The sequence below is a fragment of the Chlorocebus sabaeus genome, chromosome 12 (assembly GCF_047675955.1).
Source record: "Chlorocebus sabaeus isolate Y175 chromosome 12, mChlSab1.0.hap1, whole genome shotgun sequence".
Taxonomy (NCBI): domain Eukaryota; kingdom Metazoa; phylum Chordata; class Mammalia; order Primates; family Cercopithecidae; genus Chlorocebus; species Chlorocebus sabaeus.
The window spans coordinates 25896412-25918953 of record NC_132915.1 but is presented as its reverse complement, the minus strand read 5'-3'; the positions used below and the strand labels follow the sequence as shown (position 1 = coordinate 25918953).

The 22542-nt window shown below is 39.9% G+C and overlaps 1 protein-coding gene across 1 annotated transcript in view; it reads right to left on the bottom strand.

Annotated features, from left to right (window-relative positions):
- Nucleotides 1-501: 501 nt before the first annotated feature.
- CEMIP2 (cell migration inducing hyaluronidase 2) overlaps nt 502-22542 on the bottom strand; it is an 85682-nt gene continuing 63641 nt past the window's right edge. Inside the window, exons 18-24 of the mRNA XM_007969485.3 lie at nt 21515-21723; nt 17527-17709; nt 14882-15101; nt 11271-11369; nt 7234-7388; nt 2876-2979; nt 502-2525 (exon numbers count right to left, since the gene is read on the bottom strand). Coding sequence (XP_007967676.1) covers nt 2329-2525; nt 2876-2979; nt 7234-7388; nt 11271-11369; nt 14882-15101; nt 17527-17709; nt 21515-21723 — 1167 coding nt within the window. The 3' untranslated portion in view covers nt 502-2328. The remainder of the gene's footprint in view (nt 2526-2875; nt 2980-7233; nt 7389-11270; nt 11370-14881; nt 15102-17526; nt 17710-21514; nt 21724-22542) is intronic.

Below are 22542 nucleotides of genomic sequence, written 5' to 3'. Positions count from 1 at the left end.
AACCTCTGCATTGGAGAATATAGTCCCTGCCCTTCTGAGCTTACTTTTACAATATTTACTTGGTGAATTCTGTCCACCAACTGTCTTCCTCACTTCTGTCAGTAACTTCTTTAGAGCTGGAATCTGGAATTTTAAATTTATAGATAGAGATATAAATTCACATACAGGCCAGGTGCAGTGGCTCACGCCTGTAATCCCAGCACTCTGGGAGGCCGAAGCAGGAGTATCACTTGAGGTCAGGAGTTCAAGACCAGCCTGGCCAACACAGTGAAATGCCACTTCTACTAAAAATACAAAAATTAGCAATGCATGGTGGTGGGTGCCTGTGATGCCAGCTACTCGGGAGGCTGAGGCAGAAGAATCGCTTGAACCTGGGAGGTGGAGGTTGCAGTGAGCTGAGACTGCATCACTACACTCCAGCCTAGGTGACAGAGTGAGACTCCATCTCAAATAAATAAATAAATAAATAAATAAATAAATAAATTCACATACACACATATATAAAATACATGCGCACATATTTTTATTTAACTTAGGCCCTGATTATTAATATATAAAACAGAAAAACTAAGTGCCTTGGTAATTTACATATCTTCTCCAAATCTTTAAAGAACCAAACTCTAAAAACCACACATAAAGATATTTAAGTCATAAAACACACACATACACATACACTCAAACTTTAATGACCTTCAGGAACCATGATCCAATAATATATTTAATAGGTAAGATCTCATCCATCAATATACAAAAAAAAAAAAAAAAAAAAACCCAGAAAACAAAAAAACTAACTTTGATCAAGACATGTGCCCTTAGTAAGGGCACTTACAGTTAGAAAGGTTTATCGGTAGCACTTTGAGGTAGCATATTTTGTAAAGTCACAGGGCTGCTCTGCAGTTTCTCCTGGATACAAATGTAGAGGCCATCAGCCTTTGCCCCTGGAAGAGGAAAGTGAAATTATCTGTATTCATTGCCAGTGTCAGCCTGAACACACTTTGTACCACCCACCCTTGGCCATCCCTCCTCTATACTTTATGCATGGGGGTTTAGAACAACATGAAGGCATTTTGCTGCTTCTTTCCTCTTGGTATGGCAGCATCCCAGGCTGTGGAGCTAGTTGCCTCTTGCCACATGTGATTGACCAGCAGGAGACACATGCACCCCATGGAAAGGGAAGCTGGGCATCACGGCATGCTTTTTAATTGGCTTTAACATTTCATTAAGTAAGAGTGACTCATTCCTGTAAGGCTTTAAAGAGGTTCATTTCTGAGTATTCTCGCCACGATTCTGACCCTAGAAAGCGCTCCTTTTTTCCCTCCCTGGGTGTAATCATTTTGGGGTATCATTAAGCTTTCTGGGATTTTCCTGGCAGGAGGGTGAACAGAAAAGCTTTAAAAAATCCACACAAAACAACAACAAAAATCCCAAGTGCAAGAGTGATACCAAGAACAGACTTCCTTTGTGCAAGTTAAAAAGATACAAGTTTACGGTTCAGGAAAACAACCGACTTCTTAAAACAAAAACAAACAAAGAAAAAGGAAATACTCAGTTCTGCTCTGCATTTTAAATACAAATATACAGTCAAAACAGGCTAAGGATTAAAGCTGAAAAAATGGTCCCAACAGCCTCAGACTTTTGCTGCAGGAAAATTTTTTGCCCAATGGTCACAGATTAAAGGGATATCTAGTCCCCAAGAGCCCTTTTGTCCCAATATACTTCCTGTTTGAAAGTTGAACCCTTAAAAGTAATTGATATACAAGTGAATAAAAATAGCACATGTCCAGACAAAAAAGGGCATGAGCTGGGCCTGAGTTGCCACTTAAAACTGTCATTCAATATCATAGAAAATCCTCAAAGGCTGCCCAGAAACAGGGCCCCAGGCACTGCTGAACATGCCAGCCACCAAGTCGACTGCCACCTGACACAACTGAGCGTTAGACTTCAAGTATCCAAGGTGCTACAATAGCTGGTCCTCTAAAGACCTCAGGCTGACTCTCAGAAGCCCCCACTCCACCCCACCCCATTATACAAAAAGTAAAAACATTGCTCACGGTCATTACAAAATACTGGGGTGGAAAGTGAGGAATAAGAGATCTGCTCTCTGAATACACCAGCCTTACAAATACAAATAACATCTTTAACATTTTGTACAACTAGAAGGTGCATGAAGCTGGTATCCAAGCAATGATTTCAAACGCTTTCTTTTCTCCCCGTTCTGTATCAAACTGGAAAATGGTTCCGTTGGGTTAACAGTGTCATTTTAGAATGCCATAAATTAAATAAGTTAGTTCACATTTTTTCCCCCAGCACTTAAGTTACAGTTAGTCTCTAATGTGCTTTTGAAGCTTGCTTTAGCAGTTCCAGGTCTCTTCTGCGGACAGTGGTGGCTCTGGGACAACCATATTCATCCAGCTGCAAAGGTATGAATTGTTCAAGCACCCCAAGGCCCTGTCCAGCAGGACTGGTAAATAGCTTAGTCCATGATGGTTTAAAGTTTCCACTGAATCCCAAAAATATGGTACTCCCTGAAAAAAAAAAAAAAAAGAAAAGAAAAAAAATTCCATTTTTATAGCTACATTCCAGCAAGAGAATACAGGAGGTGACTCGGAGGTGAGCAAAACAAAGGCAGCTGTTAAAAAACTCTACACTTCCTTACATCAGCAAATGAACTCTCACCACCCACCTCTTGCCCCAGATAACAAACCACATCCCAACACACTTCCTGTCGCACTGTGCCCTTATTTAGAAATCATCTTAATGATACCCACACTCCAGCAAACAAGCTCATGAAAATGGTCTGGTAGCTGAATTGCACCATAAAGTTGCCTATGTTGCTGGCCCTGTAAGAACTTCATGGAATAATACAAACACAAACCTTTGTCATAAAGATGAGCTGCTTTGGCTAATCCCAGAGGTACTAGTAAGTGTGAAATGTTCAACTGCTTTATTTCTCCTCTTGTGCTCAACAGAACAATTGACCTGTATGTAAAATGTAGAAAGTCAGAGAAAATTTCAATCCTTCGGCATGAGTATCTTTCTCAACTGAATGCTGAATAGAAATATGAGAAAAAAGCAGAACTCCAAAAAGAAAAAAGCCTAGATGCTTTTCCATCCAATTCCCTTCTCTTCCACCCCACCACCATGGGCTTCGCATGTTGCTCTTACAAGGGGTAACACACAGAGAAACCAAATCATTTATGTAAGTTCACCTAGGGCAGGGCTTCCCAACCCCTGGGCCACGGACGGGTACCAGTAGATTAGGAACCAAGTTGCACAGCTGGAGGTGAGCGGGCGAGCAAAGCTTCATCTGTATTTACAGCCACTCCCCACCACTTGCATTACAGCCTGAGCTCCGCCTCCTGTCAGGTCAGCTGTGGCATTCAACTCTCATGGGAGCGGAGCCCTATTGGGAACTGAACATGTGAGGGATCTAGGTTGTGTGTTCCTGAGAATCTAATGCCTGATGATCTGTCACTGATCATCACCCCCAGACAGGACCATCTAGTTGTAGGAAAACAAGCTCAGGGCTCCCACTGACTTTACATTATGGTGAGTTGCATAATTATTTCATTATACCTTACAATGTAATAATAATAGAAATAAAGTGCACAGTAAATGTAATGTGCTTCAATCATCCTGGAACCATCCCCTTCCACCTCTGGTTCATGGAAAAATTATCTTCCACAAAACTGGTACCTGATGCCAAAAAGGTTGGGGACTGCTGACCTAGTGGATGGTTTGGGGTGCAGTTCTTTTAGGGAATAGTCTATTGTTGTTGTTTATAATTTGTATAAATTTGTGGGACACAAGTGCAATTTCATCACATACATAGGACTGCATAGTGGTGAAGTCAGGGCACTTAGGGTATCCATCACCCAAATAACGTATACTGTGCCCATTCAATAATTTCTCATCATCCACCCCTCACCCTTCCTTCTCCATTGTCTATCAGGGAATAAGTCTACTGTAACATGGGAGAATGGTTTTGTTTTGTTTCAAATACTCTATTTATTTAAGTTCTATTATCTATTTATTAAATAAATGGATAAATACAATTCTAAAAATAAACAAACAACTAACTGTGTTTTCCATGGTCTGAATGGCCATTTTTGTCCTATAGTAAACCAACACACATACTCGAACCTATCTGTGGATTCTCTGTTCTTCTCCTCTGATCTTGCTCTTCTCAGCCAAAACTATGCTGGCCTATGGCTTCATGGTCTATTTTAATATTTGATAAAACTAGCCCCTTGTATTACTGTAATTTGTTTATATTTTACTACTTTCTCATTTATTCTTCCAGATGAACTATAGTATCAACTGTCAAGTATAGTAGAAAAGTACCTTTTGGGACACTAATGAAAATGTGTCAAATTTATATTTTAACTAAGTAAATGTAATGCACTTGAATCATCCTGAAACCACCCCCCTCCACCGGTCCATGGAAAAATTATCTTCCATGAAACCGGACCATGAAACTAATATTTACTCATTTTTCCATTCAGAAACAGAGAGAGTCTCTCCTTTTATTCAACTTCCGTTGCATATCCTTTAGCAATATATTTAATAATGTATTTATTTTCTGTGTGTATGTGTGTGTGCACGTGTGTGTGTGTATACAAACTCACTGTTTCAAAAACTTTAATCAGAAATGTTCTTGGCCAGCCAGGTGCAGTGGTTCATGCCTTTAATTTCAGCATTTTGGGAGGCTGAGATTAGAGAATCACTTGAGCCCAGGGTTCAAGACCAGCTAGGGAAACACAGCAAAACTCCATCTCCACAAAAAATAAGAAAAATAATAAAATAAAATAAAATAAAATAAAATAAAATAAAATAAAATAAAATAACATAAAATAACAGACAGGCTGGTGGTGTGCACTTGTAGTCTCAGCTACTTGGAAAGCTGAAGTAGGAGGGTCACCTGAGCCTGAGAGGTCAAGACTGCATTAAGCTGTGGTCACATCATGCACTCCAGCCTGAGCAACTGTGTTTTGTTTTTTTTAGAGATAGGGTCCTTGCTCTGTCACCCCGGCTGGAATGCAATGATGCAATTATAGTTTACTGCAGCCTCAAACTCTTGGGCTCAAGGGATCTTCCTGTCCTAGCCTCCTCAGTAGCTGAGACTACAGGTATGTGCCCACATACTCAGATAATTTTTGAATTTTTTGTAGAGACAGGGTCTCATTACATCGCCCAGGCTAGTCTTGAATTTCTGGCCTCAAGCAATTGTCCTGCCACAGCCTCCCAAAGTGCTGGGATTATAGGCAGGAGCCACTGTGCCTGACTTTTTGGTCAGTATTACTGAAAAAAAATTTTTCAAGAACAAATCAGTGTTTAGGGGGCTCTGAGTAGCTCTTATTAATTAAAAGGTAACATTAGATTGATTTATTTTCAGAGTCATCAAGGATGCCTACAGGAAGTTGAAATCTGCGTAGTATATCTTAATGTGGATCTTAATAGTTCTTAAGATTAAGTGCCTTAAGTTTCATGCTGGTATGGGTTCTTTATTGTAGTTTGTCTGTCTTCTTTCTTTCTTTTTTTTGAGGCAGAGTCTCGCTCTGTTGCTCAGGCTGGAGTGCAGCAGTACGATCTCGGCTCACTGCAAACTCTGGCTCCTGGGTTCAAGCAATTCTCCTGACTCAGCTTCCCGAGTAGCTGGGATTACAGGTGCCCACCACCACCCTGCCCAGCTAGTTTTTGTATTTTTTGTAGAGATGAGGTTTCACCATGTTGGCCAGGCTGGTCTTGAACTCCTGATCTCAGGTGATCCTCCTGCCTCAGACTCCCAAAGTGCTGGGATTACAGGTGTGAGCCACCACACCCTGCCTACTGTAGTCTTTCTAAAGCAGCAGTGACACAATCTAGAATTAGTGCAGCAGTCTAAGTACGGCCACCCTGCATACCTGACCTTCTTCAATAGGTCAGAATTACCCATAAGATCATTTACAGGTCACCCCGCAATCCTATACACATAGACACGTGCTCAGTCTCCCTAGAAGTCACTGCCAGTGGCTCCACACTTTCTAAACACTTTGTTAAAATACAACATACACATTGAATTTTTGCAAACGAAACCTATCTGTATAACCAGAGGGTGGATCAAGAAACAGCATTACCAGTATCTTAAAAGCCTCTCTGTTAATGAGTTGGTTTTACCTCTTAAATCTATGGGGTACCTTGCAGGACTACCATGTTGTCCTAAATTTTTGTGGTGAGATTTATGTCCCGGATTGTTTTAGGGGAAGTGAGTGTATGTGTTTTCAACATTAGGAAAAATCTTTAAATCCTGCAAGAAAATTGAGGCTGTACAAGTGTCTTAAGCCAGAAGACAGAACTACATATGTACATTTAATGTTACATCCAAATAATCCAGTGACTTCAGAGAATTTATTGGCATCCAGTTCTATAAACCATAAGCTATCGGAAAATGATTCTAAAGCTAGGTAGGCCTTTAATTTGGGGAAAGCTTATGTTCCTTCCTTAATGGTTCCACTAAATGAAAGCCTGTGTATAAATCAACATCTGTGGCAAAGGCAGAAAACACCCTGAGTTCATCTCCTTAGCTCCAGGCAAGGTCTAACCAACCCAGAGAAAGAAAGCTTTCTCTCCTGTGCAGCTTTCTTCAGAGACAGCAAAGAAAACCAATCAGACTGGTGCTCTACAAGAGCGGTTGCACGCTCAACCACTTCAAAAATCAATTTACTCTTTTCCAGCCATTTCCAAGTGACCCAGGTGATGACTTCCTGTGTCACAGTCATAGTGCAATGCTGTCCAAGACCATCAGTGGGACAGAGGGCTGCAAAGGTCAACTGCCTGGAAAATCACTTCAAAATAGTAAAAAGCCTTCTGAGGGAGTTGCGGACAAAGTACATCAACTTAATACTAGTAAGTATAACACTCTGATATTTGTTTTACGAGACTCAAAAAATAAATAAAATGAAAAATGGGATAGTAATGTTCCAAAGAATGTGCGTTTTTTCCTCCAAAGAGCCTTCCCACCATTTGCAAAATATTGCAACGCCCAAGTTCTGCCACAGGCAAGCAACGGCTTGTCAATGATAAGCAGCTTAGATGACATGGGCGTCAATCTGAGGTAGGAGAGGAATGAATACCTTGCACAGTGCCGTAAATGTTCACAGAGTCAAAAATCAGTGTTGACCAGGCATTATCGGTTGTGGAGCATTCCACGTCTTTAAGGTGGCTTTTTCCTGTTACGGCACAAGCTGGACCTACCTTGGAGGGATGCCTGTTTTTAAATACTCTTCCATGCGACTGACATCAGCAAGAGGAAAAACCTTTTTTTCCGTCAACCGGAATGGAACGCTGCATGGATCCACAACAAGGAGGAGGACGCCTGCACTTCGGAAGGTAAAGTCAGTGCCATTGACCTGAGAATGCAAAAACATCTTCTGCTGTCATCATCATTTCAAGAACATCTGCAGGATGACTCATTTTTCCGGCCCTTTCCCTGTGTCTTCTAAACCCATGATTCGAAGTATATTTCCAAGATTCAAATTGTGTGCTTCACTTGTTTTTTCTTCATCATCTGAAATTGCGCCTGTGTTCCTAGACACTGCCTATAGATTCTGCCTTGACTAATGTTTGCTGACTGGAGAAGCTGCTTTGAGCAAGGCATGGTGGCCTCCACTCAGCTAAGCTGGGTGACTTCACTCTGAAGTGCTCAAGGCATTCCTTCTTACACACACTCTCTCACTGGGGTCAAAGCTTTGTAAGTCAACGATAGGTGGCTGCCTCTGTACTTCAGCTCAGATGGCTTATTGTCATATTGGTTCAGCAAAAAATACACACACACACATATAAATATGTATCATGCCTTGACCCCCAGGAATTCCACGTTAGTTTATATTTGTAGTTTGCTACAAATACAGCTCTCCTCTGAGATCAAAATGACAAAGCGATAATTTTACTGGAATTTAAGCTACAAAGTACTACTACATTTATTTCACAATTATTGTGAGCTAAATTTTCAAAGTCATCCTCTTTAAATCAATAGTGTGTGACCTTTTCAAGAAAAAGGAACCCCAGACATTTCCAAATATCATTAATTTCTCAGTCAAAAATGAAGGAGCAAAACAAAACAACTAAGCACTAATTAAACCCATAGGCACTGTTTCTGTTTATAAGGTGTAAAATTATAAACTATTCTAAAGGCTAACAAAGGAGAAGTGTTCTCACCACACCTGTCCATGTTTGGGGAAATTATAATATTTAAATTTTACTTCTAATCACTTTAGATCTCACTGGTATTCAAAATGGCATTTTAAGGCCAGGTGTGGTGGCTCACGCCTATAATCCAGCACTTTGGGAGGCTGATGTGGGCGGACCACCTGAGGTCAGGAGTTGAAGAACATCCTGACCAACAAGGCGAAACCTCATCTCTACTAAGAGATACACTGCGCATGGTGGTACACGCCTGTGATCCCAGCTACTTGGGAGGCTGAGGCAGAAGAATTGCTTGAACCCAGGAGGTGGAGGATGCAGTGAGCAGAGATGGTGCCACTGCATTCCAGCCTGGGTGACAGAGTGAGACTTGGTCTCAGGAAAAAAAAAAAAAAAAAAGTCCTTTAGCTAAGTTTAAATTGCACCAATCCAGTGAAAATAGTTCTGAAAACATTTGAAGTAAATTTTACATGTGGAAAGACTAGACATGACTTCCCTATTTTTTTAAATCTCAATACTTAAAATTGAGGTACATTTAAGAAAAAAATACGTAACAGTCCTCAACATATTCAGACTGTCCCCATGAAAAGTATCCCCAAAACCTGTTGCTTAAAAAAACCACTAAACTTTCCATGAAAACTAAAGCAAAGCAAGGTGCCATGGCCCATGCCTGTGATATTAGCTACTTGGGAGGCTGAGGTAGGAGGGTCACCTTAGTCTAGGAGTTCAAGGTCAACTTGGGCAATGTAGCAAGACCCTCTCTTAAAAAAAAAAAAAAAACCAGCTGGGTGTGGTAGCTCATGCCTGTAATCCCAACACTCTGGGAGGCTGAGGACAGTGGATCACCTGAGGTCAGGAGTTCAAGACCAGCCTGGCCAACATGGTGAAACCCCATCTCCGCTAAAAATAAAATAATTAGCTGGGTGTGGTGGCTGGTGCCTGTAATCCCAGCTACTCTGGAGGCTGAGGCTGGAGAATCTCTTGAACCCGGGAGGCAGAGATTGCACTGAGCCAAGTACCACTGCACTTCAGCTTGGATGACAGAGCGAGACTCTGTCTAAAAAAAAAAAACCACCATACAAAAAACCCTAATGCAATCCCAGATCTTAAGGAAGAGTTTTCAGATAATGAATGTAAAAAGGATTGTTGATAAATACGACTTTTCTAGAGTCCCAGGCACCCAGTGTGTAACAACAGAGTCAAACAATGTTTTCAGACTCTAGGACATAGCCTGCCTGCGATTTTTTTTTTTTTTTTTTTTTTTTTTTTGGCAAAACGCTCTCCCCATCTCTCTCTCTTTCTCTCTCTCTTCTCTGTTACCTAGTAAACTACTAGAACAGTGAGATTCAGCACCCACCTGCTTCCCTTATGCAACTCCCAGTAGATACCGTGCTAACAGGCTGGGATCAGGTTCCTCATGCAGCTGACTGCATTCAGATGCTGAGCTAGCAAATTTCATGCCAATAAAATTATATCATGAGTGTATTACAAAATGCAAGACTGCTAAAGGAGGGGAACAGGCATAAAGACAGACTTGAAGAATCTTTAACCTGGTGTGGTGGCTCACACCTGTAATCCCAGCAGTTTGGAAGGCCAAGGCCGGAAGATCACTTGAGCTCAGGAGTTCAAGACTAGCCTGAGCAACACAGTGGGACTTCATCACTATAAAAAATATTTTAAAGATTAACCAAGTGCTGTAGCATGTTCCTTTAGTCCTGGCTACGTGGGAGGATCAATTTAGCCCGGGAGGTGGAGGTTGCAGTGAGCTGAGATTGCTCCACTGCACTCTGGCCTGGGTGACACAGGGAGACCCTGTCTCAAAAACAAACAAAACAACAGCAGCAACAATAGCAATAAAAAAATAAAAAAGAATCATTGAGCTACATTTACATAGGGATAGTCTTAATTCAGAGTTGTGAAGCAGAACTGAAGTTCTAGAGCTGGATAGCAGTGATGGTTGTACAACTGTATGAATGGACTTCATACCACTGAACTGACCACTCGAGAATGGTTAAGATAGTAAAGTTTATGTGTACTTTACCACAATACCAAAAGTTAAGAAAAAAAGTAAAATTTAATTTTCTCCACATATGTATGGATTTGTGATTATGCTTCCCACCACTAAAAAAACCAAGCCCCTAAAGAGACCACATGAGATGGCACAGGCCTTGGCTGAGTATTAGTTGAAAGGCTGGATACCTGCCACCCAAAGAGTTCTTTGTATGGTGGCACCTAGGTCAACCTCATTTTGGACAGGCCACATGCTGAGACCTGGTTCTCAGTGGCTAACCTTGCTCTATACACAAATGCTAGTGTTGACACCGAAACTCATGTCTAAACTTCCATCAAGTCACTTAGAAAAGACAACTAACATTTTGCATCTTCATTTTCCTCAACTGAAAAAATAGAGAAGAGGCAACCTTAAAATAAAAGACTGAAGAGATATTAAAACTTTCATTTCCCATATCTTAAACAACCTTGAAGCTTATTTTAAGTTTCAAAGAATAAGGTTAATGGGTAAACACATCTACTCAGGAAAAAACATTTCTTAAATTTATTTAAAAACACAAATGTTTAGGAGGTATTTATACCTCCACTGTATTGCTTGCTACCAATAATAGAGAATGTGATTACAAACCAGTGACTATAGCCGGAAGTAATTCCTGTCACCAAGACAGAAGATAAAAGCAAGAAGCTGTGACGGTGTACACATCTGCTTTGGTCTGAATGTCTGTGTCCTGCCAAATATTTCTATATTGAAATCCTAATCTCCAAGGTAACAGTATTAGCAGGCAGAATCTTTGGGAAGTGATTAGGACATGACAGTGTAACCCCCATGAATGGGATCAGTGCTGTTATAAAAGAAGCCTAAGAGAGACCCCTGGACCGTTCTACCCTGTGAGGACGCGATGAGAAGGCGCCATCTATGAACCAGGCCACCAGACGCTCAATTTGCTGGTGCCTTGCTTTTGGACCTTCCAGCCTCCAGAACTGTGAGAAATAAACTTCTGTGGTTTATAAGTTACCTAGTTTATGGCATTTTGTTATACCACCTCGAACAGACTAAGACAACACCAGATGGTACTTACAGAAATAACAGACGGGTCTCCACGCTGCGTTTCTGCTTTATCGGGTGACTGGAATTGCACAGGGAGGTAACTTTTATGAGGATCACTAGTAAACACCACCTAGACAGAGAAGATGTTCCATATTTATGGCAACTCTTACCTTCCTCCAAAAGGTTCCCTCAATATGAACTTAATTATAATTAAAGCCAGTGGTTGTATTTCTTATTCTGAACTTTTTGTACATATTTCATGACCTAGAATTCCATCTTGATATTCTTAACACAGTATATATTTGTTCTTCATTTTCTGGAGCAACACCAGTTTCAAATAAATATTATTCTTGTTCACTTCAGTTCCATAAGTGATTAAATAAATGTGCTTTATATTTAAATCTTTGTAAACATTTTATGGAAAAACAGGCACAAATATTTTTTAAAGTTTTTTTCGGACCATGGTCTCAGTCACTCTAGGACTGAGGAAAGTGTAGATAACAAGGACTACCCTGTTAAGAAACATTGACTAACTTTGTACATGCGCAGGTCTCAACTCCTCTTTGTGACCTGCAAAGCATTCCATAACCAGAGCCGGGCCTTACAGATAGGCCCCTATTTCTCTCTGTCCTGTTACACTCAGGCAGGGCCTCGCTTTCCCACAAGCACTCCACCCTCTTTCTTGCCACTCTGACTTTGCTGATGCTGTTCCCTTCCCAAGAATGCCCTTCCCTTTTCCCTGTACTCCTCCAAATCATTCCCAGTCTCCAAAGCCTATCTCCTCCCTAAAGGCTCTTTTCTCATTCAGAAACACTTAACTCTCCCACAGTTTAACACTTAGAGGTACACTGTCCATATAAACCAATGTTAACAACTTCCCTGTAAGAATAAACAATCAGCCGGGCACGGCAGTTCACGCCTGTAATCCCAGTGCTTTGTGGGGCTGAGGTGGGCGGATCACCTGAGGTCAGGAGTTCAAGACCAGCCCTGGTCAACATGGCAAACTCCTGTCTCTATTAAAAATACAAAAATCAGCCAGGCAGGTGGCACACATCTGTAGTCCCAGCTACTTGGAAAGCTGAGGCAGGAGAATCGCTTGAGCCTGGGAGATGAAGGTTGCAGCGAGCTGAGATCGTACCACTGCACTCTAGCCTGGGTGACAGAGTGCGACTCCATCTCAAAAAAACAAAAAACAAAAAATAAACAGTCAAAATGATCTCAAGTAGCATTCGGAAGCTGGATAGTTCTTTGAAGTCTCCAAGTTTGGGGTCAAAAACTCTTGTGAATTTTCCTATTTACTCCTAATATACATGTGTTTGGTTTTGACAGTCAGAACAAAAATTAGGCCGGGCGTAGTAGTTCACACCTGTAATCCCAACAATTTGGGAGGCCAAAGTGGGAGGATCGCTTGAGCCCAGGACGTCGAGACCAGCCTAGGCAACATAGTGAGACCCACCTCTATATTTAAAAATAAAAAATAAAAATTACCCACGAATTTTCAAGTAGAAGTGATAGTCCCAGATACTTCAACTACTTTGCAACTGCGCAAAGTCAATACTCAAAACATTTTTTAAAAATGAATTCTGATCAATGCTTCATGCACAAAAGATAAAGAATGCTAAGTATTAGTGCATGGAACCATTTAACAACATAGGCCTAGAATATTTCCAATGATACTTAAATTATTTTTATAAGTCATAATGTTTATTATAAATTATATAAAGTCTCTTCAATATTGAGGGGTCTTAACAAATCCAGCTTGAGAATTAGGCTAGAAAATATACTTCCCCACAAACATTATCTCAAAATGTCACTTTAACATTTTATTATTAAACTGGCCTGGCAAGAAATCATATAACCTTCATATACAGGGTTGTTTTAGTTGGTGTTGTTTTGTCTGGTTGGTTTATTTTTGGTTTTACTTGTATGAGAGAATAGAGGTGGCTCAGAAATACGAGAGACTAAGATTGTGATAGTAAAGTTGCCATTGGGGGAAAAAAAAAAAAATGGCCAGGTGCGGTGGCTCACACCTGTAATCCCAGCACTTTGGTAAACCAAGGCAGCCAGATCACTTGAGGTCAGGAGTACGAGACCAGCCTGGGTGAAATGGCAAAACCTCGTCTCTAGTGAAAATACAAAAATATAGCCAGATGTGGTCACATGCACCTGTAGTCCCAGCCACTCAGGAGGCTGAGGGAGGAGAATCCCTTGAACCCGGGAGGCAAAGTTGCAGAGAGTCAAGATTGTGCCACTGCACTCCAGCCTGGGCAACTGAGAGAGACTCCATCTCAACAACAACAACAAAAAGCAAAACAAACAAACAAACTTATACATCCTAGTGGGAAGCATAAATCCACCTCTTTCTTCCTGCTCTTACTGCCACTAATGGATATAAATAATGAAAAAAAAAAAAAGAGAAATACGGAACTTATTAGTGGAAGTAATTTTGTTTTCTTAAATCACTTAGGATAGTAATAAATGAAAAGAAAGATTTAGTTTTCTCCATACTAAGAGGCAGTATGCGTATTTGTGGTAATTATTGCTTTTTAAAAAAAAATGCTCGGTGGAACTCAAATGCGAACATGTATCAGAATCAGCTGCAGGGCTGGTTAAAACAGATTGCCGGGCCCCAGTCCCCCAGCTGCTGATTCAGTAGGATGAGGGTTAGGCCCGAGAATTCCCATTTTCCACAAATTCCCAGGGGATCCTGATGCTGCTGGTCTGGGGGCCACACTTTGAGAACAATTGCCCTTAGCCCATATTTGTTTGTGTGAAATATAAATCAGGGCAGCTCCATCCTTTGTTTTTTCACTTGGAACTGATCTGATTTCCTTTGGAACCCCTTCTGTATGCCCAATTTTAGTTCGTATTTTGGGTTCACTTTCATTGCACTGCTTTCTTGAGATCCAGTCATCAAGTCATTCTTGATTAGAGGTCATCTAATCAAGAATGTTAGAAGAAGCATTTTCATTTCTAACCAAAGTCAGTCTGTACTTTTTTTTTTTTAAATAAAAATGACAGAGTGATGTGATAGTCTATACTTTAATTACAGATAGATATAATAGCATATGCTTCAAAAATACGAGTGAATTTCCACCTTATAAAAAGGAAACAATTTTCATATTTGCTGTATTTTTGAAAAGAAATTTCACACCGTGCCAATTACAGATAGATATAATAGCATATGCTTCAAAAATATGAGTGGATTTCCACCTTATAAAAAGGAAACAATTTTCATATTAGCTGTATTTTTGAAAAGAAATTTCACACTGTGCCAACAAAACAAAAGTATCTTTTTTATACCACTGGCATGTAAATCCAACAGTAACACTGCAACAGAATCAAACATCTGAGAAAGAAAAAAAATGAGGACCAACATAGCAACCTCTAATTTAAAACTGTGGAAAATCTGCAGTTGTTCAGGATAAACTGACGTACCACAGGGGAACATATCTCTGTTATAAATTTGAACTAGTTTGCTTCTTATGCGCTTCACATTTTAGCATGGGCCAAAATTCAGGTGATACCATGCAGTGTCCATAAATGGGCAACATAGATGTTTCAAAGAAAAGTGCTCCTATTGCAAAGAAACCCTCCGACTTTTTCCTCCCTGGCCACAGACCACTTTTCATCCTTGTTTACCTGCCGAGTGCCACAGCCTTGACAGAGTCCAGTGAGCATGGCCGGCATCCGCTTGACCACTGATGGCTTTCTGTAGTACTGTGGGTACGCTTTGGCCATGCAGTTACTGATGTCCTTTGAGTCTGTGGCTGCCTGGATCTTGACTCTTTCACATCCCTGAGATGAACAGTAACTGTGGCCATGCCTGTGGCTTTTGGCTTTGAGATACAAAAACAGTAACCTGCACGAAACAGAAACCAATCCATGTAGTTAGACTTACTCTCAAAAACTTATAAAATTCCTCAAATCAGTTCATGGCCAAAAGGGATATTCCTCCACTATAGTAACTTTTCCTTAAAACATAAATTACAAAATGAATAAAGTTATTTATGTTTTCTTTCTATCCTTCAAGGGTCCTAAGTCAAATGCAGTAACACTTTAGGAAATATTTTCATACCCTGCTTCCATTGTTCTGGAACATATCAAAGCTGATTTCTGGTTTGAATTAGTTCGATAGGTAATTTGGGGGGATGAAATTTGGTTTGGCTCAAAAATTCCTTGGAACACTTTATACATAATGTGTTGAGTTTAGGATTTGGTAAATTAGTGTGGTTCATTCTTTTGGTTGTTCTCGTTCATAAATCATTTTGGTTAAGGCACAAAACTGAAATAATAAAAACAGGAACTGTGACTTGTTTGGCTAAGGCCAAGATAAAGTCTCAAATCAATTCCTGTGATATTTACGAAGAGCAGATGGACCTGGGTTCCTTCAGTCTATATTACGGCCCAAATCAGGCAAAATGAACAGTCCATCCCACCCATTCTGAATTATCTTCCCACTGCCAAGATGAATGAAAAAGTCTAAGTTCCAGGTGAGAGTTCAATCTCTGTCAGCAAACCCAGTCCTTCCAAACCAAAGGAAGTCAAGATTCTAAAAAAACATGATCAAGTATGATTGATTACTAGAGATGAAGAATTCACATTTTAATATGAGGTCAATAAACAGTACAAAGTTGAGATTATGAGACATAAATCAGCCCAAATGGCACACTGAGTATCTCTAGGACTGAGAGCATGAAAAAAAAAAAAAAAAAGGCAAAACCCACAATTACTTTTGCACCAACCTAATAAAAAGAATTAGAACCTCAGGATTCTTGAAATACCCAGATCAGAAAGTAATTCCCATCTTTTTACACTTTTAATCATTAACTTGTCACCAGACTATCCTTACAAATGTGGATTTTTTTTTTTTATTCTTGTGGAAAATCAAGTGGGAATCTGGAAGTTCTATCATCTACAGAATGAAAGTCCAGGTAATTGTTTAAGTCTAATTACAACTCGAAAATCAATGCTGGGTGTGGTGGCAGCAGCTACTTGGGAGGCTGAGGTGGGAGGATCACTTGAGCCCAGGAGATCAAGGCTATAATGTGCCACAACTGTGCCTGTGAACTGCACTCCAGCCTGGGCAACATAGGGATACCCTATCTCTTAAAAAAAAAAAAAAAGAAAGAAAAAGAAAAAAAATTAAAAATTGGAGACAATTATGACAATAAAACTTTTAAGCTGGTAACACTGGCTGGTGGGGGACTGGGAGGGCAAATGAGTTGCATCTTATTTAAAGGCTAACCAGGCACTTAACAACTGAGCCCCAACTTCATTCCCCAGGTCAATCTCGTCACTCTTCTCCCCACTCTGAACTTCTTGCCTTTCCCCAAACATGCAAGGCCATGTTCTGCCATGCCCCCATGCATTTGTGCACACTGTCTCTTCAGTGTAAGGCATCTTGCCCATTTCTTTTTCCATCTCCTCCTAAGTGTTTCTCAAGAATTAGCTCCAGGGTCACCCTCTCAGGATGTCACTGGTTGTTCTAGGCTGAACTTGAGACAGCCCAAAAGGCACATTGAATATAGGACCAAGAGCATTCAACCTTTCCTTCTCTAATGTCTTGCTTTACATGCCCACATTCCTCAATGGACTGTGAGTTTGCAGAAGAAATATGTCTGCTTTCCATTGGTATCTTTATAGTGCATAGACAATGGCATATAGGAGGAATGTCTGCATGAGGGAAGAGGCTGAAGGTACATGCTACCTGCTGGAAGAGTACAGGTGATGGAGCCTACCATAGCCCACAGGCTGAGAGACTGTAACTGGGTAAAAGCAGTCAAAACCAACAGGACCCCAGGAGAACAGGATTGGAATTAAAAAGTGGAAAGATGCAGCCTAGAGAAAGTTGAAAGCAAATATTCCACAGTTATACAGTGATTTTCAAAAACTCGAGGTCAACTTGAAAGATAGCCTTAAGTCAGGAAGAGAAAAATGAGCTTTCACTGAAATATGAACTATATCACATGTAAATAACCATATGAAGAACTATTATGGGAAAAAATTATTGTAATTTCCAACTGGGCCTACTGGTTCTTCATTGACAAGGCATAATTTTTCTCTCTAAATTGCCTTAATACGTATACAGCAAACATCTTCACTCGATCTCTACTGCCAACTATAATTACGAGTCATTCTAGTTCCCCTCTAAACCTCTAATAGAGATGTACAGAGAATTACCCACATCAGCTGCTTTACTAAACAGCCGTGATGCTGAAGAACTAGCAATTTCACCATTAAAGAAAAATAGGAATAATTCTCATTCCCTGGTTTCACTGAATTACCCCGTGCTGGAGTCAAAATAGAATTTCCTCTCAGATTGCTTTCTTTGCAGTTCTTCCAGTGAATGCACAGGCTCATATTCTTCAATTTTGGATAATGAGCCATTCTGCCGCTGCAAATAGCCAAAGGTAACTTGAAAACTTGTGTTTGACGGATAGCAAAGGCCAACTCGAATCCAGTCATTCCTTTAAAGGAGAAATATAAAAAAATTAGTTTACACTTGAGCCATTATCTGTTAAGTAGTATAGCATATGCAAATAACTGCCCTTCATGCCCCACTTCTTCCATTTCCTGCCCATGGTTTTCTCCTCCTTAAATTTCTTCGGTATGCTGGGCCACTGACAGTGGAAGTTCTGAACCATGGCATAGTAACAAATCACTCACCTTCATCTGTTGCTCAAATTTCTCATATCAATAGATATACAGCAAAAATACGAGCCTTTAAAAATTTTTTTTTGATTTTGTTTTTTGTTGTTGTTGTTGTTTTTGAGATGGAGTCTCGCTCTTTTGCTTGAGCTGGAGTGCAGTGGCGCGATCTCGGCTCACTGCGACCTCCAAGTCCCAGGTTCAAGCAATTCTCCTGCCTCAACCTCTCGAGTAGCTGGGATTACAGGGGCACACCACCATGCACGGCTAATTTTTGTACTTTTAGTAGAGACGGGGATTCACCATGCTAGTCAGGCTGGTCTCGAACTCCTGACCTCAAGTGATCCACCACCTCAGCCTCCCAAGTGCTAGGATTACAGGCATGAGCCACCATGCCCAGCCCTAAAAATTCTTAGTTTTAACAGGATTTCAAAGAACATTTTAAAAAGTTAGATAAAATATACTTAGACACTCTAAAAAGATAAGAAAATTAAGTGAGATGGTTGGGTATAGGTGTACAAGATAGAAACACTAATATATGGGGACTGGAACTGTACACTGGCAAAATTTTTTTTGTTTATAAATATAATTTTACCTTTTATAAATGTATTCAGATGAGTTCCTAGTGGGAAAATTGCTGGATATAAACGTATATGCCTTTTTAAAGCTTTTGATGCATATCACTAAATTGCCATAGGATTTTCTTAGTGTCCTTAAATATAAAATTAATCCTTTTTAAAAATCATTAAAAGCATTTCCACTTTTTATCATTTTCTTTTTGACCTTTTTATTATAGTAAATATACATACCATAAAATTTACCATTTTAATAATTTTTAGCCATATGGTTCAGTGGCAATAAATACATTCTCAATGTTGTTCAATCATCATCACTATTTCCTGAACTTTTTTGTCATTCTAAAAAATGTTTAAACGATATGTAACAGGGCCTTAAAATTCTTCACATAGCCAGGCGGAGTGGCTCATGCCTATAATCCTAGCACTTTGGGAGGCTGAGGTAGGTAGATTACTTGAGTGCATGAGTTTGAGACCAGCCTGGGCAACATGGCAAAACCCCATCTGTACAAAAAGTACAAAAATTAGCTGGGTGTGGTGGCATATACCTGTAGTCCCAGGTACCTGGGAGGCTTAGGTAGGAGAATTTAACCCAGGAGGCAGAGGCTGCAGTAAGCCAAGACTGCACCACCACATTCTAGCCTGGGCAATGGAGCAAGATGTTGTCTCAAGGAAAAAAAAAAAAAAAAGTTCAGCTAGGTTTTAAAGTGAAAAAAATAATCCCACTAAAGAATAATTAGAAAATGCAGACAAAAGATATAAAAGAAGAGATGTTCTATGAATTATTGTCTATAATAGCAAAATGCAGGGGGAGGGGGGAGTAGGGGGTGGGCAGGAGAAATGACCTAAATGTTCATGGGATAAGTTAAAAAAAATTATGGCACATTCATAGGCACAAAGCAACTTGAGGTTAGAAAGAGGGGAATATACTATATATGTTTACAATATACTACATATGTATACTATATATGTTTATATATGTTTACCTCACTTTGGTTAGGAGGACTATAGATTATTTCCATTTTCTTTATGTTTTTCTACATTTTCCTTATTTTGTTTAATGAATAAGTACTGCTTTCATAACTTCTAAAAGTGTTATTTTTCAGAAATGGCATTATGACAAAATCTATGACTTCCCTATAATTATCTCAAATTGAGGGGGAAAAAAATTGTCCAACTCTTCCTTTTGCCCCTGACCAGCATGTAATTTTTATAAAGTTTCAGCTAATTAAACAAGTATGACTGAATTTCATGCCATGTGGATTTTTGAAACTTCTAGGCTCAGCTTTTTTTTTTTTTTACTTTAAAATGTTTTTACTTGCTCAGTATTTGATGGAAAGGTATGCACAGTACTTTACAGAACACTGCATATCATTTTATTGTCATACTTCACCTCCAATTCATAATTCTGCCCAATATAACTTATAGAGTACTGATCACCCTTTGACATTTCTCCATCCTCTCTGACAATGGTTTGTTTCTTTCATTGACTTCTCTGCAACTCACTGATGATATCAGATTGGGCTTTCAGAAATCTCACTCTGGCCACAATATGGACTAAGGATTGGAGGTGGGGAGACTGAGGTGGGTACTGCTCCATGGAGCCAGGCAAGAGATGATGGCTTGACTTAGCCACAAACACTGTGGGTAGAAAGAAGTGGACAGATGTAGATGACTTTAGGAGCTAGAACCAACAGGGTGCCGTTACTGATAAGATGGAGTGATGAGTGAAAAAGAAGAGGCAGGAATAAGTACTGGCCTTTGGGCTTGGTTGACTGTGTGGGTGGGGCACAGAGGGCTGCAGCAAGGATTACAGGAAAACAGTAACAGTAGTGGTAATGGTTCAGCTCAGAGCACATGCCAGAACCCGAACAATCTCAGAACAAGGGCATCTGCCACAATGTTCATCATCCTTGGAGGTGACTTGCTTAAAGCTGAATTCCTATATGCTCTAGTCCTACTCCGTTCATTTCAACTGGATGTTTTAAGAGTGTTCTGACAAGTCAGGGCTTGATGACAACTCAGGTGAACAAGCCATTTCAATTTTTCAGGTACATATCTCAGCAGTTTCATGGAGTCGCATGGGTTAATATCCACAGGTATCTAGATTGATAAGATACATGTGGTTTACCCCTCCCTTTCTAAATAGTCCCATCCCACATTCCTAGTTTCACCTTCTGTCACTTCCTCTGATATACCCTATGTCCCCATCACACTGAATCCATCATTTCCCCCACGAGAACTTGCCCTTTCCCAACACTGTGATTTTATTAATAGAACAAGATAGATTGCTTCATCAGAATCATTCCTCACCTCAGCCTGGCTCAACTCCTTTAGGCAGAATTATTTAATAGTTGCTCTATCATTTGTCCACTAAAAAATAGCTTTGGTTTTTGAGTTTTTTTCTACCTGTCTACTGTGAACTCCTAGAAGGCAAGTACTTCTCTCATTCATCTTTATGTCAACTCACACACAATAAACACTTGAAGAAATCAATTATAAAAATAGCGCCTTAGATTGCATGTGATATTAGAACAGACAACTGAGAAATCAAGAAGGGATAAAATAGTGCCTTCAGGCAGGGCTAGCAAATACCTGGCCTTCATGTCCCAACTCTTTCACTTCCTGCCCCTACAGGCATTACTAATCCGTCCCACCACTTTCTTCTGACAAGTCTAAACTCAGCCTCAAAAATCTTTTAATTTTTCAGGTAAGCAAATGTTCTGCTGGAACTGCATAGAAAACTATTTCCCATCCCAGCTACAGAGAATGAAAGCATTCCGCAGACTGTATTAAAACCTATTGTTGAATGGCTTAATGTGCATAATAACTTGACCACAGAGGAAAAAAAAATGCTTTGGAAATGACAGGATTCAATTTGTATAATCTCTTAATTCCATAAACACAAAATATACAGCCTCCCCACAAGAGAAGCAAAGTACATAAAATTGGCTTTCTTTGTTTGCTGCAAAGGAGATGTAAGTTATTCTTTTTCTCCACTAAATTACTGCTTGCTCAACTATTTGAAATAACAGTAACAGAAACATACTTGTTGAAGTTGACGAGGTATAGAAATGTAGTCCGCGGTGCTGGCCCATTCCAGTGGATGGTATATCCCTTCTCCAGCATGACCACAGGCTGGTACTGTGGAAAGGCAGCCTTCTGATTAATACCTCGGAGCACCATAGGGTGGGACGGATACTCATCTCGTGTAATGGTCATAGAAAGATTCTGAGTGCTCCATGTCTGTACATAGACCTTGAAAAAATAATCAAGAAGGGAAGAGAATGAAAATTTAAATAGCTAAACAGACATTTTCAGCACAAAGTCAAGTGTCTCGACTTTGAAAAGGGAGATTCTGTGATCTGTGCCAGACTAAGTGAGCAGCGGCCAACTACATCCTAAGCCACGTATAGTGCAGCCGACTTAAACCAGAAATGGTAAAAACAGACCATGTGCTCTGCTAGCCAAGATCTTCATCATCGCTTCCACCACTACAGGCCAGCTTATTCATCAGAATCTAAAACTTCTGTGGCTTATACAGCTTGTCAAAGAAATCTCTCAGTCTAAAGAACACACATACAAAAAAAATTAGTAAACTAATGTGAAAACTGATATCCTCTACTCAAATCTAAGAGATTTTCCTCTAAACCAAGAGATGAAAAATTTATATATCTTAGAGTTTTGGCTTTCGATTTTCCATGACCTACGTCAGGCCACAAAGCCATTTTTCACCCATTCAAAAAAAAAAAAGTTATAAAGTACTGTGCAACAACTGAAAAAACATATTAAACTGAGACAAATTTGAAAGTCCTGAATGTACTCCAGTGGCATTAGAGCTACTTGCCATGCCAAAACAAAGCCATCCCCAAATGTATCCTACAAAGGAAAATTCTTAGAACAAATCTCCTAAAACAAATCAGTACCTGTAACCAAATTCTCCAGAATATTAAAGCAGCTGCAGAGTATTGACATTTAAACTACAATACTGCTGTATTTTTCCCTGTTATTTCTATAATCTTATCGATATTGACTCCTCAATTTTATGTCCTTTTTAACTACCTCAATTATTTAATA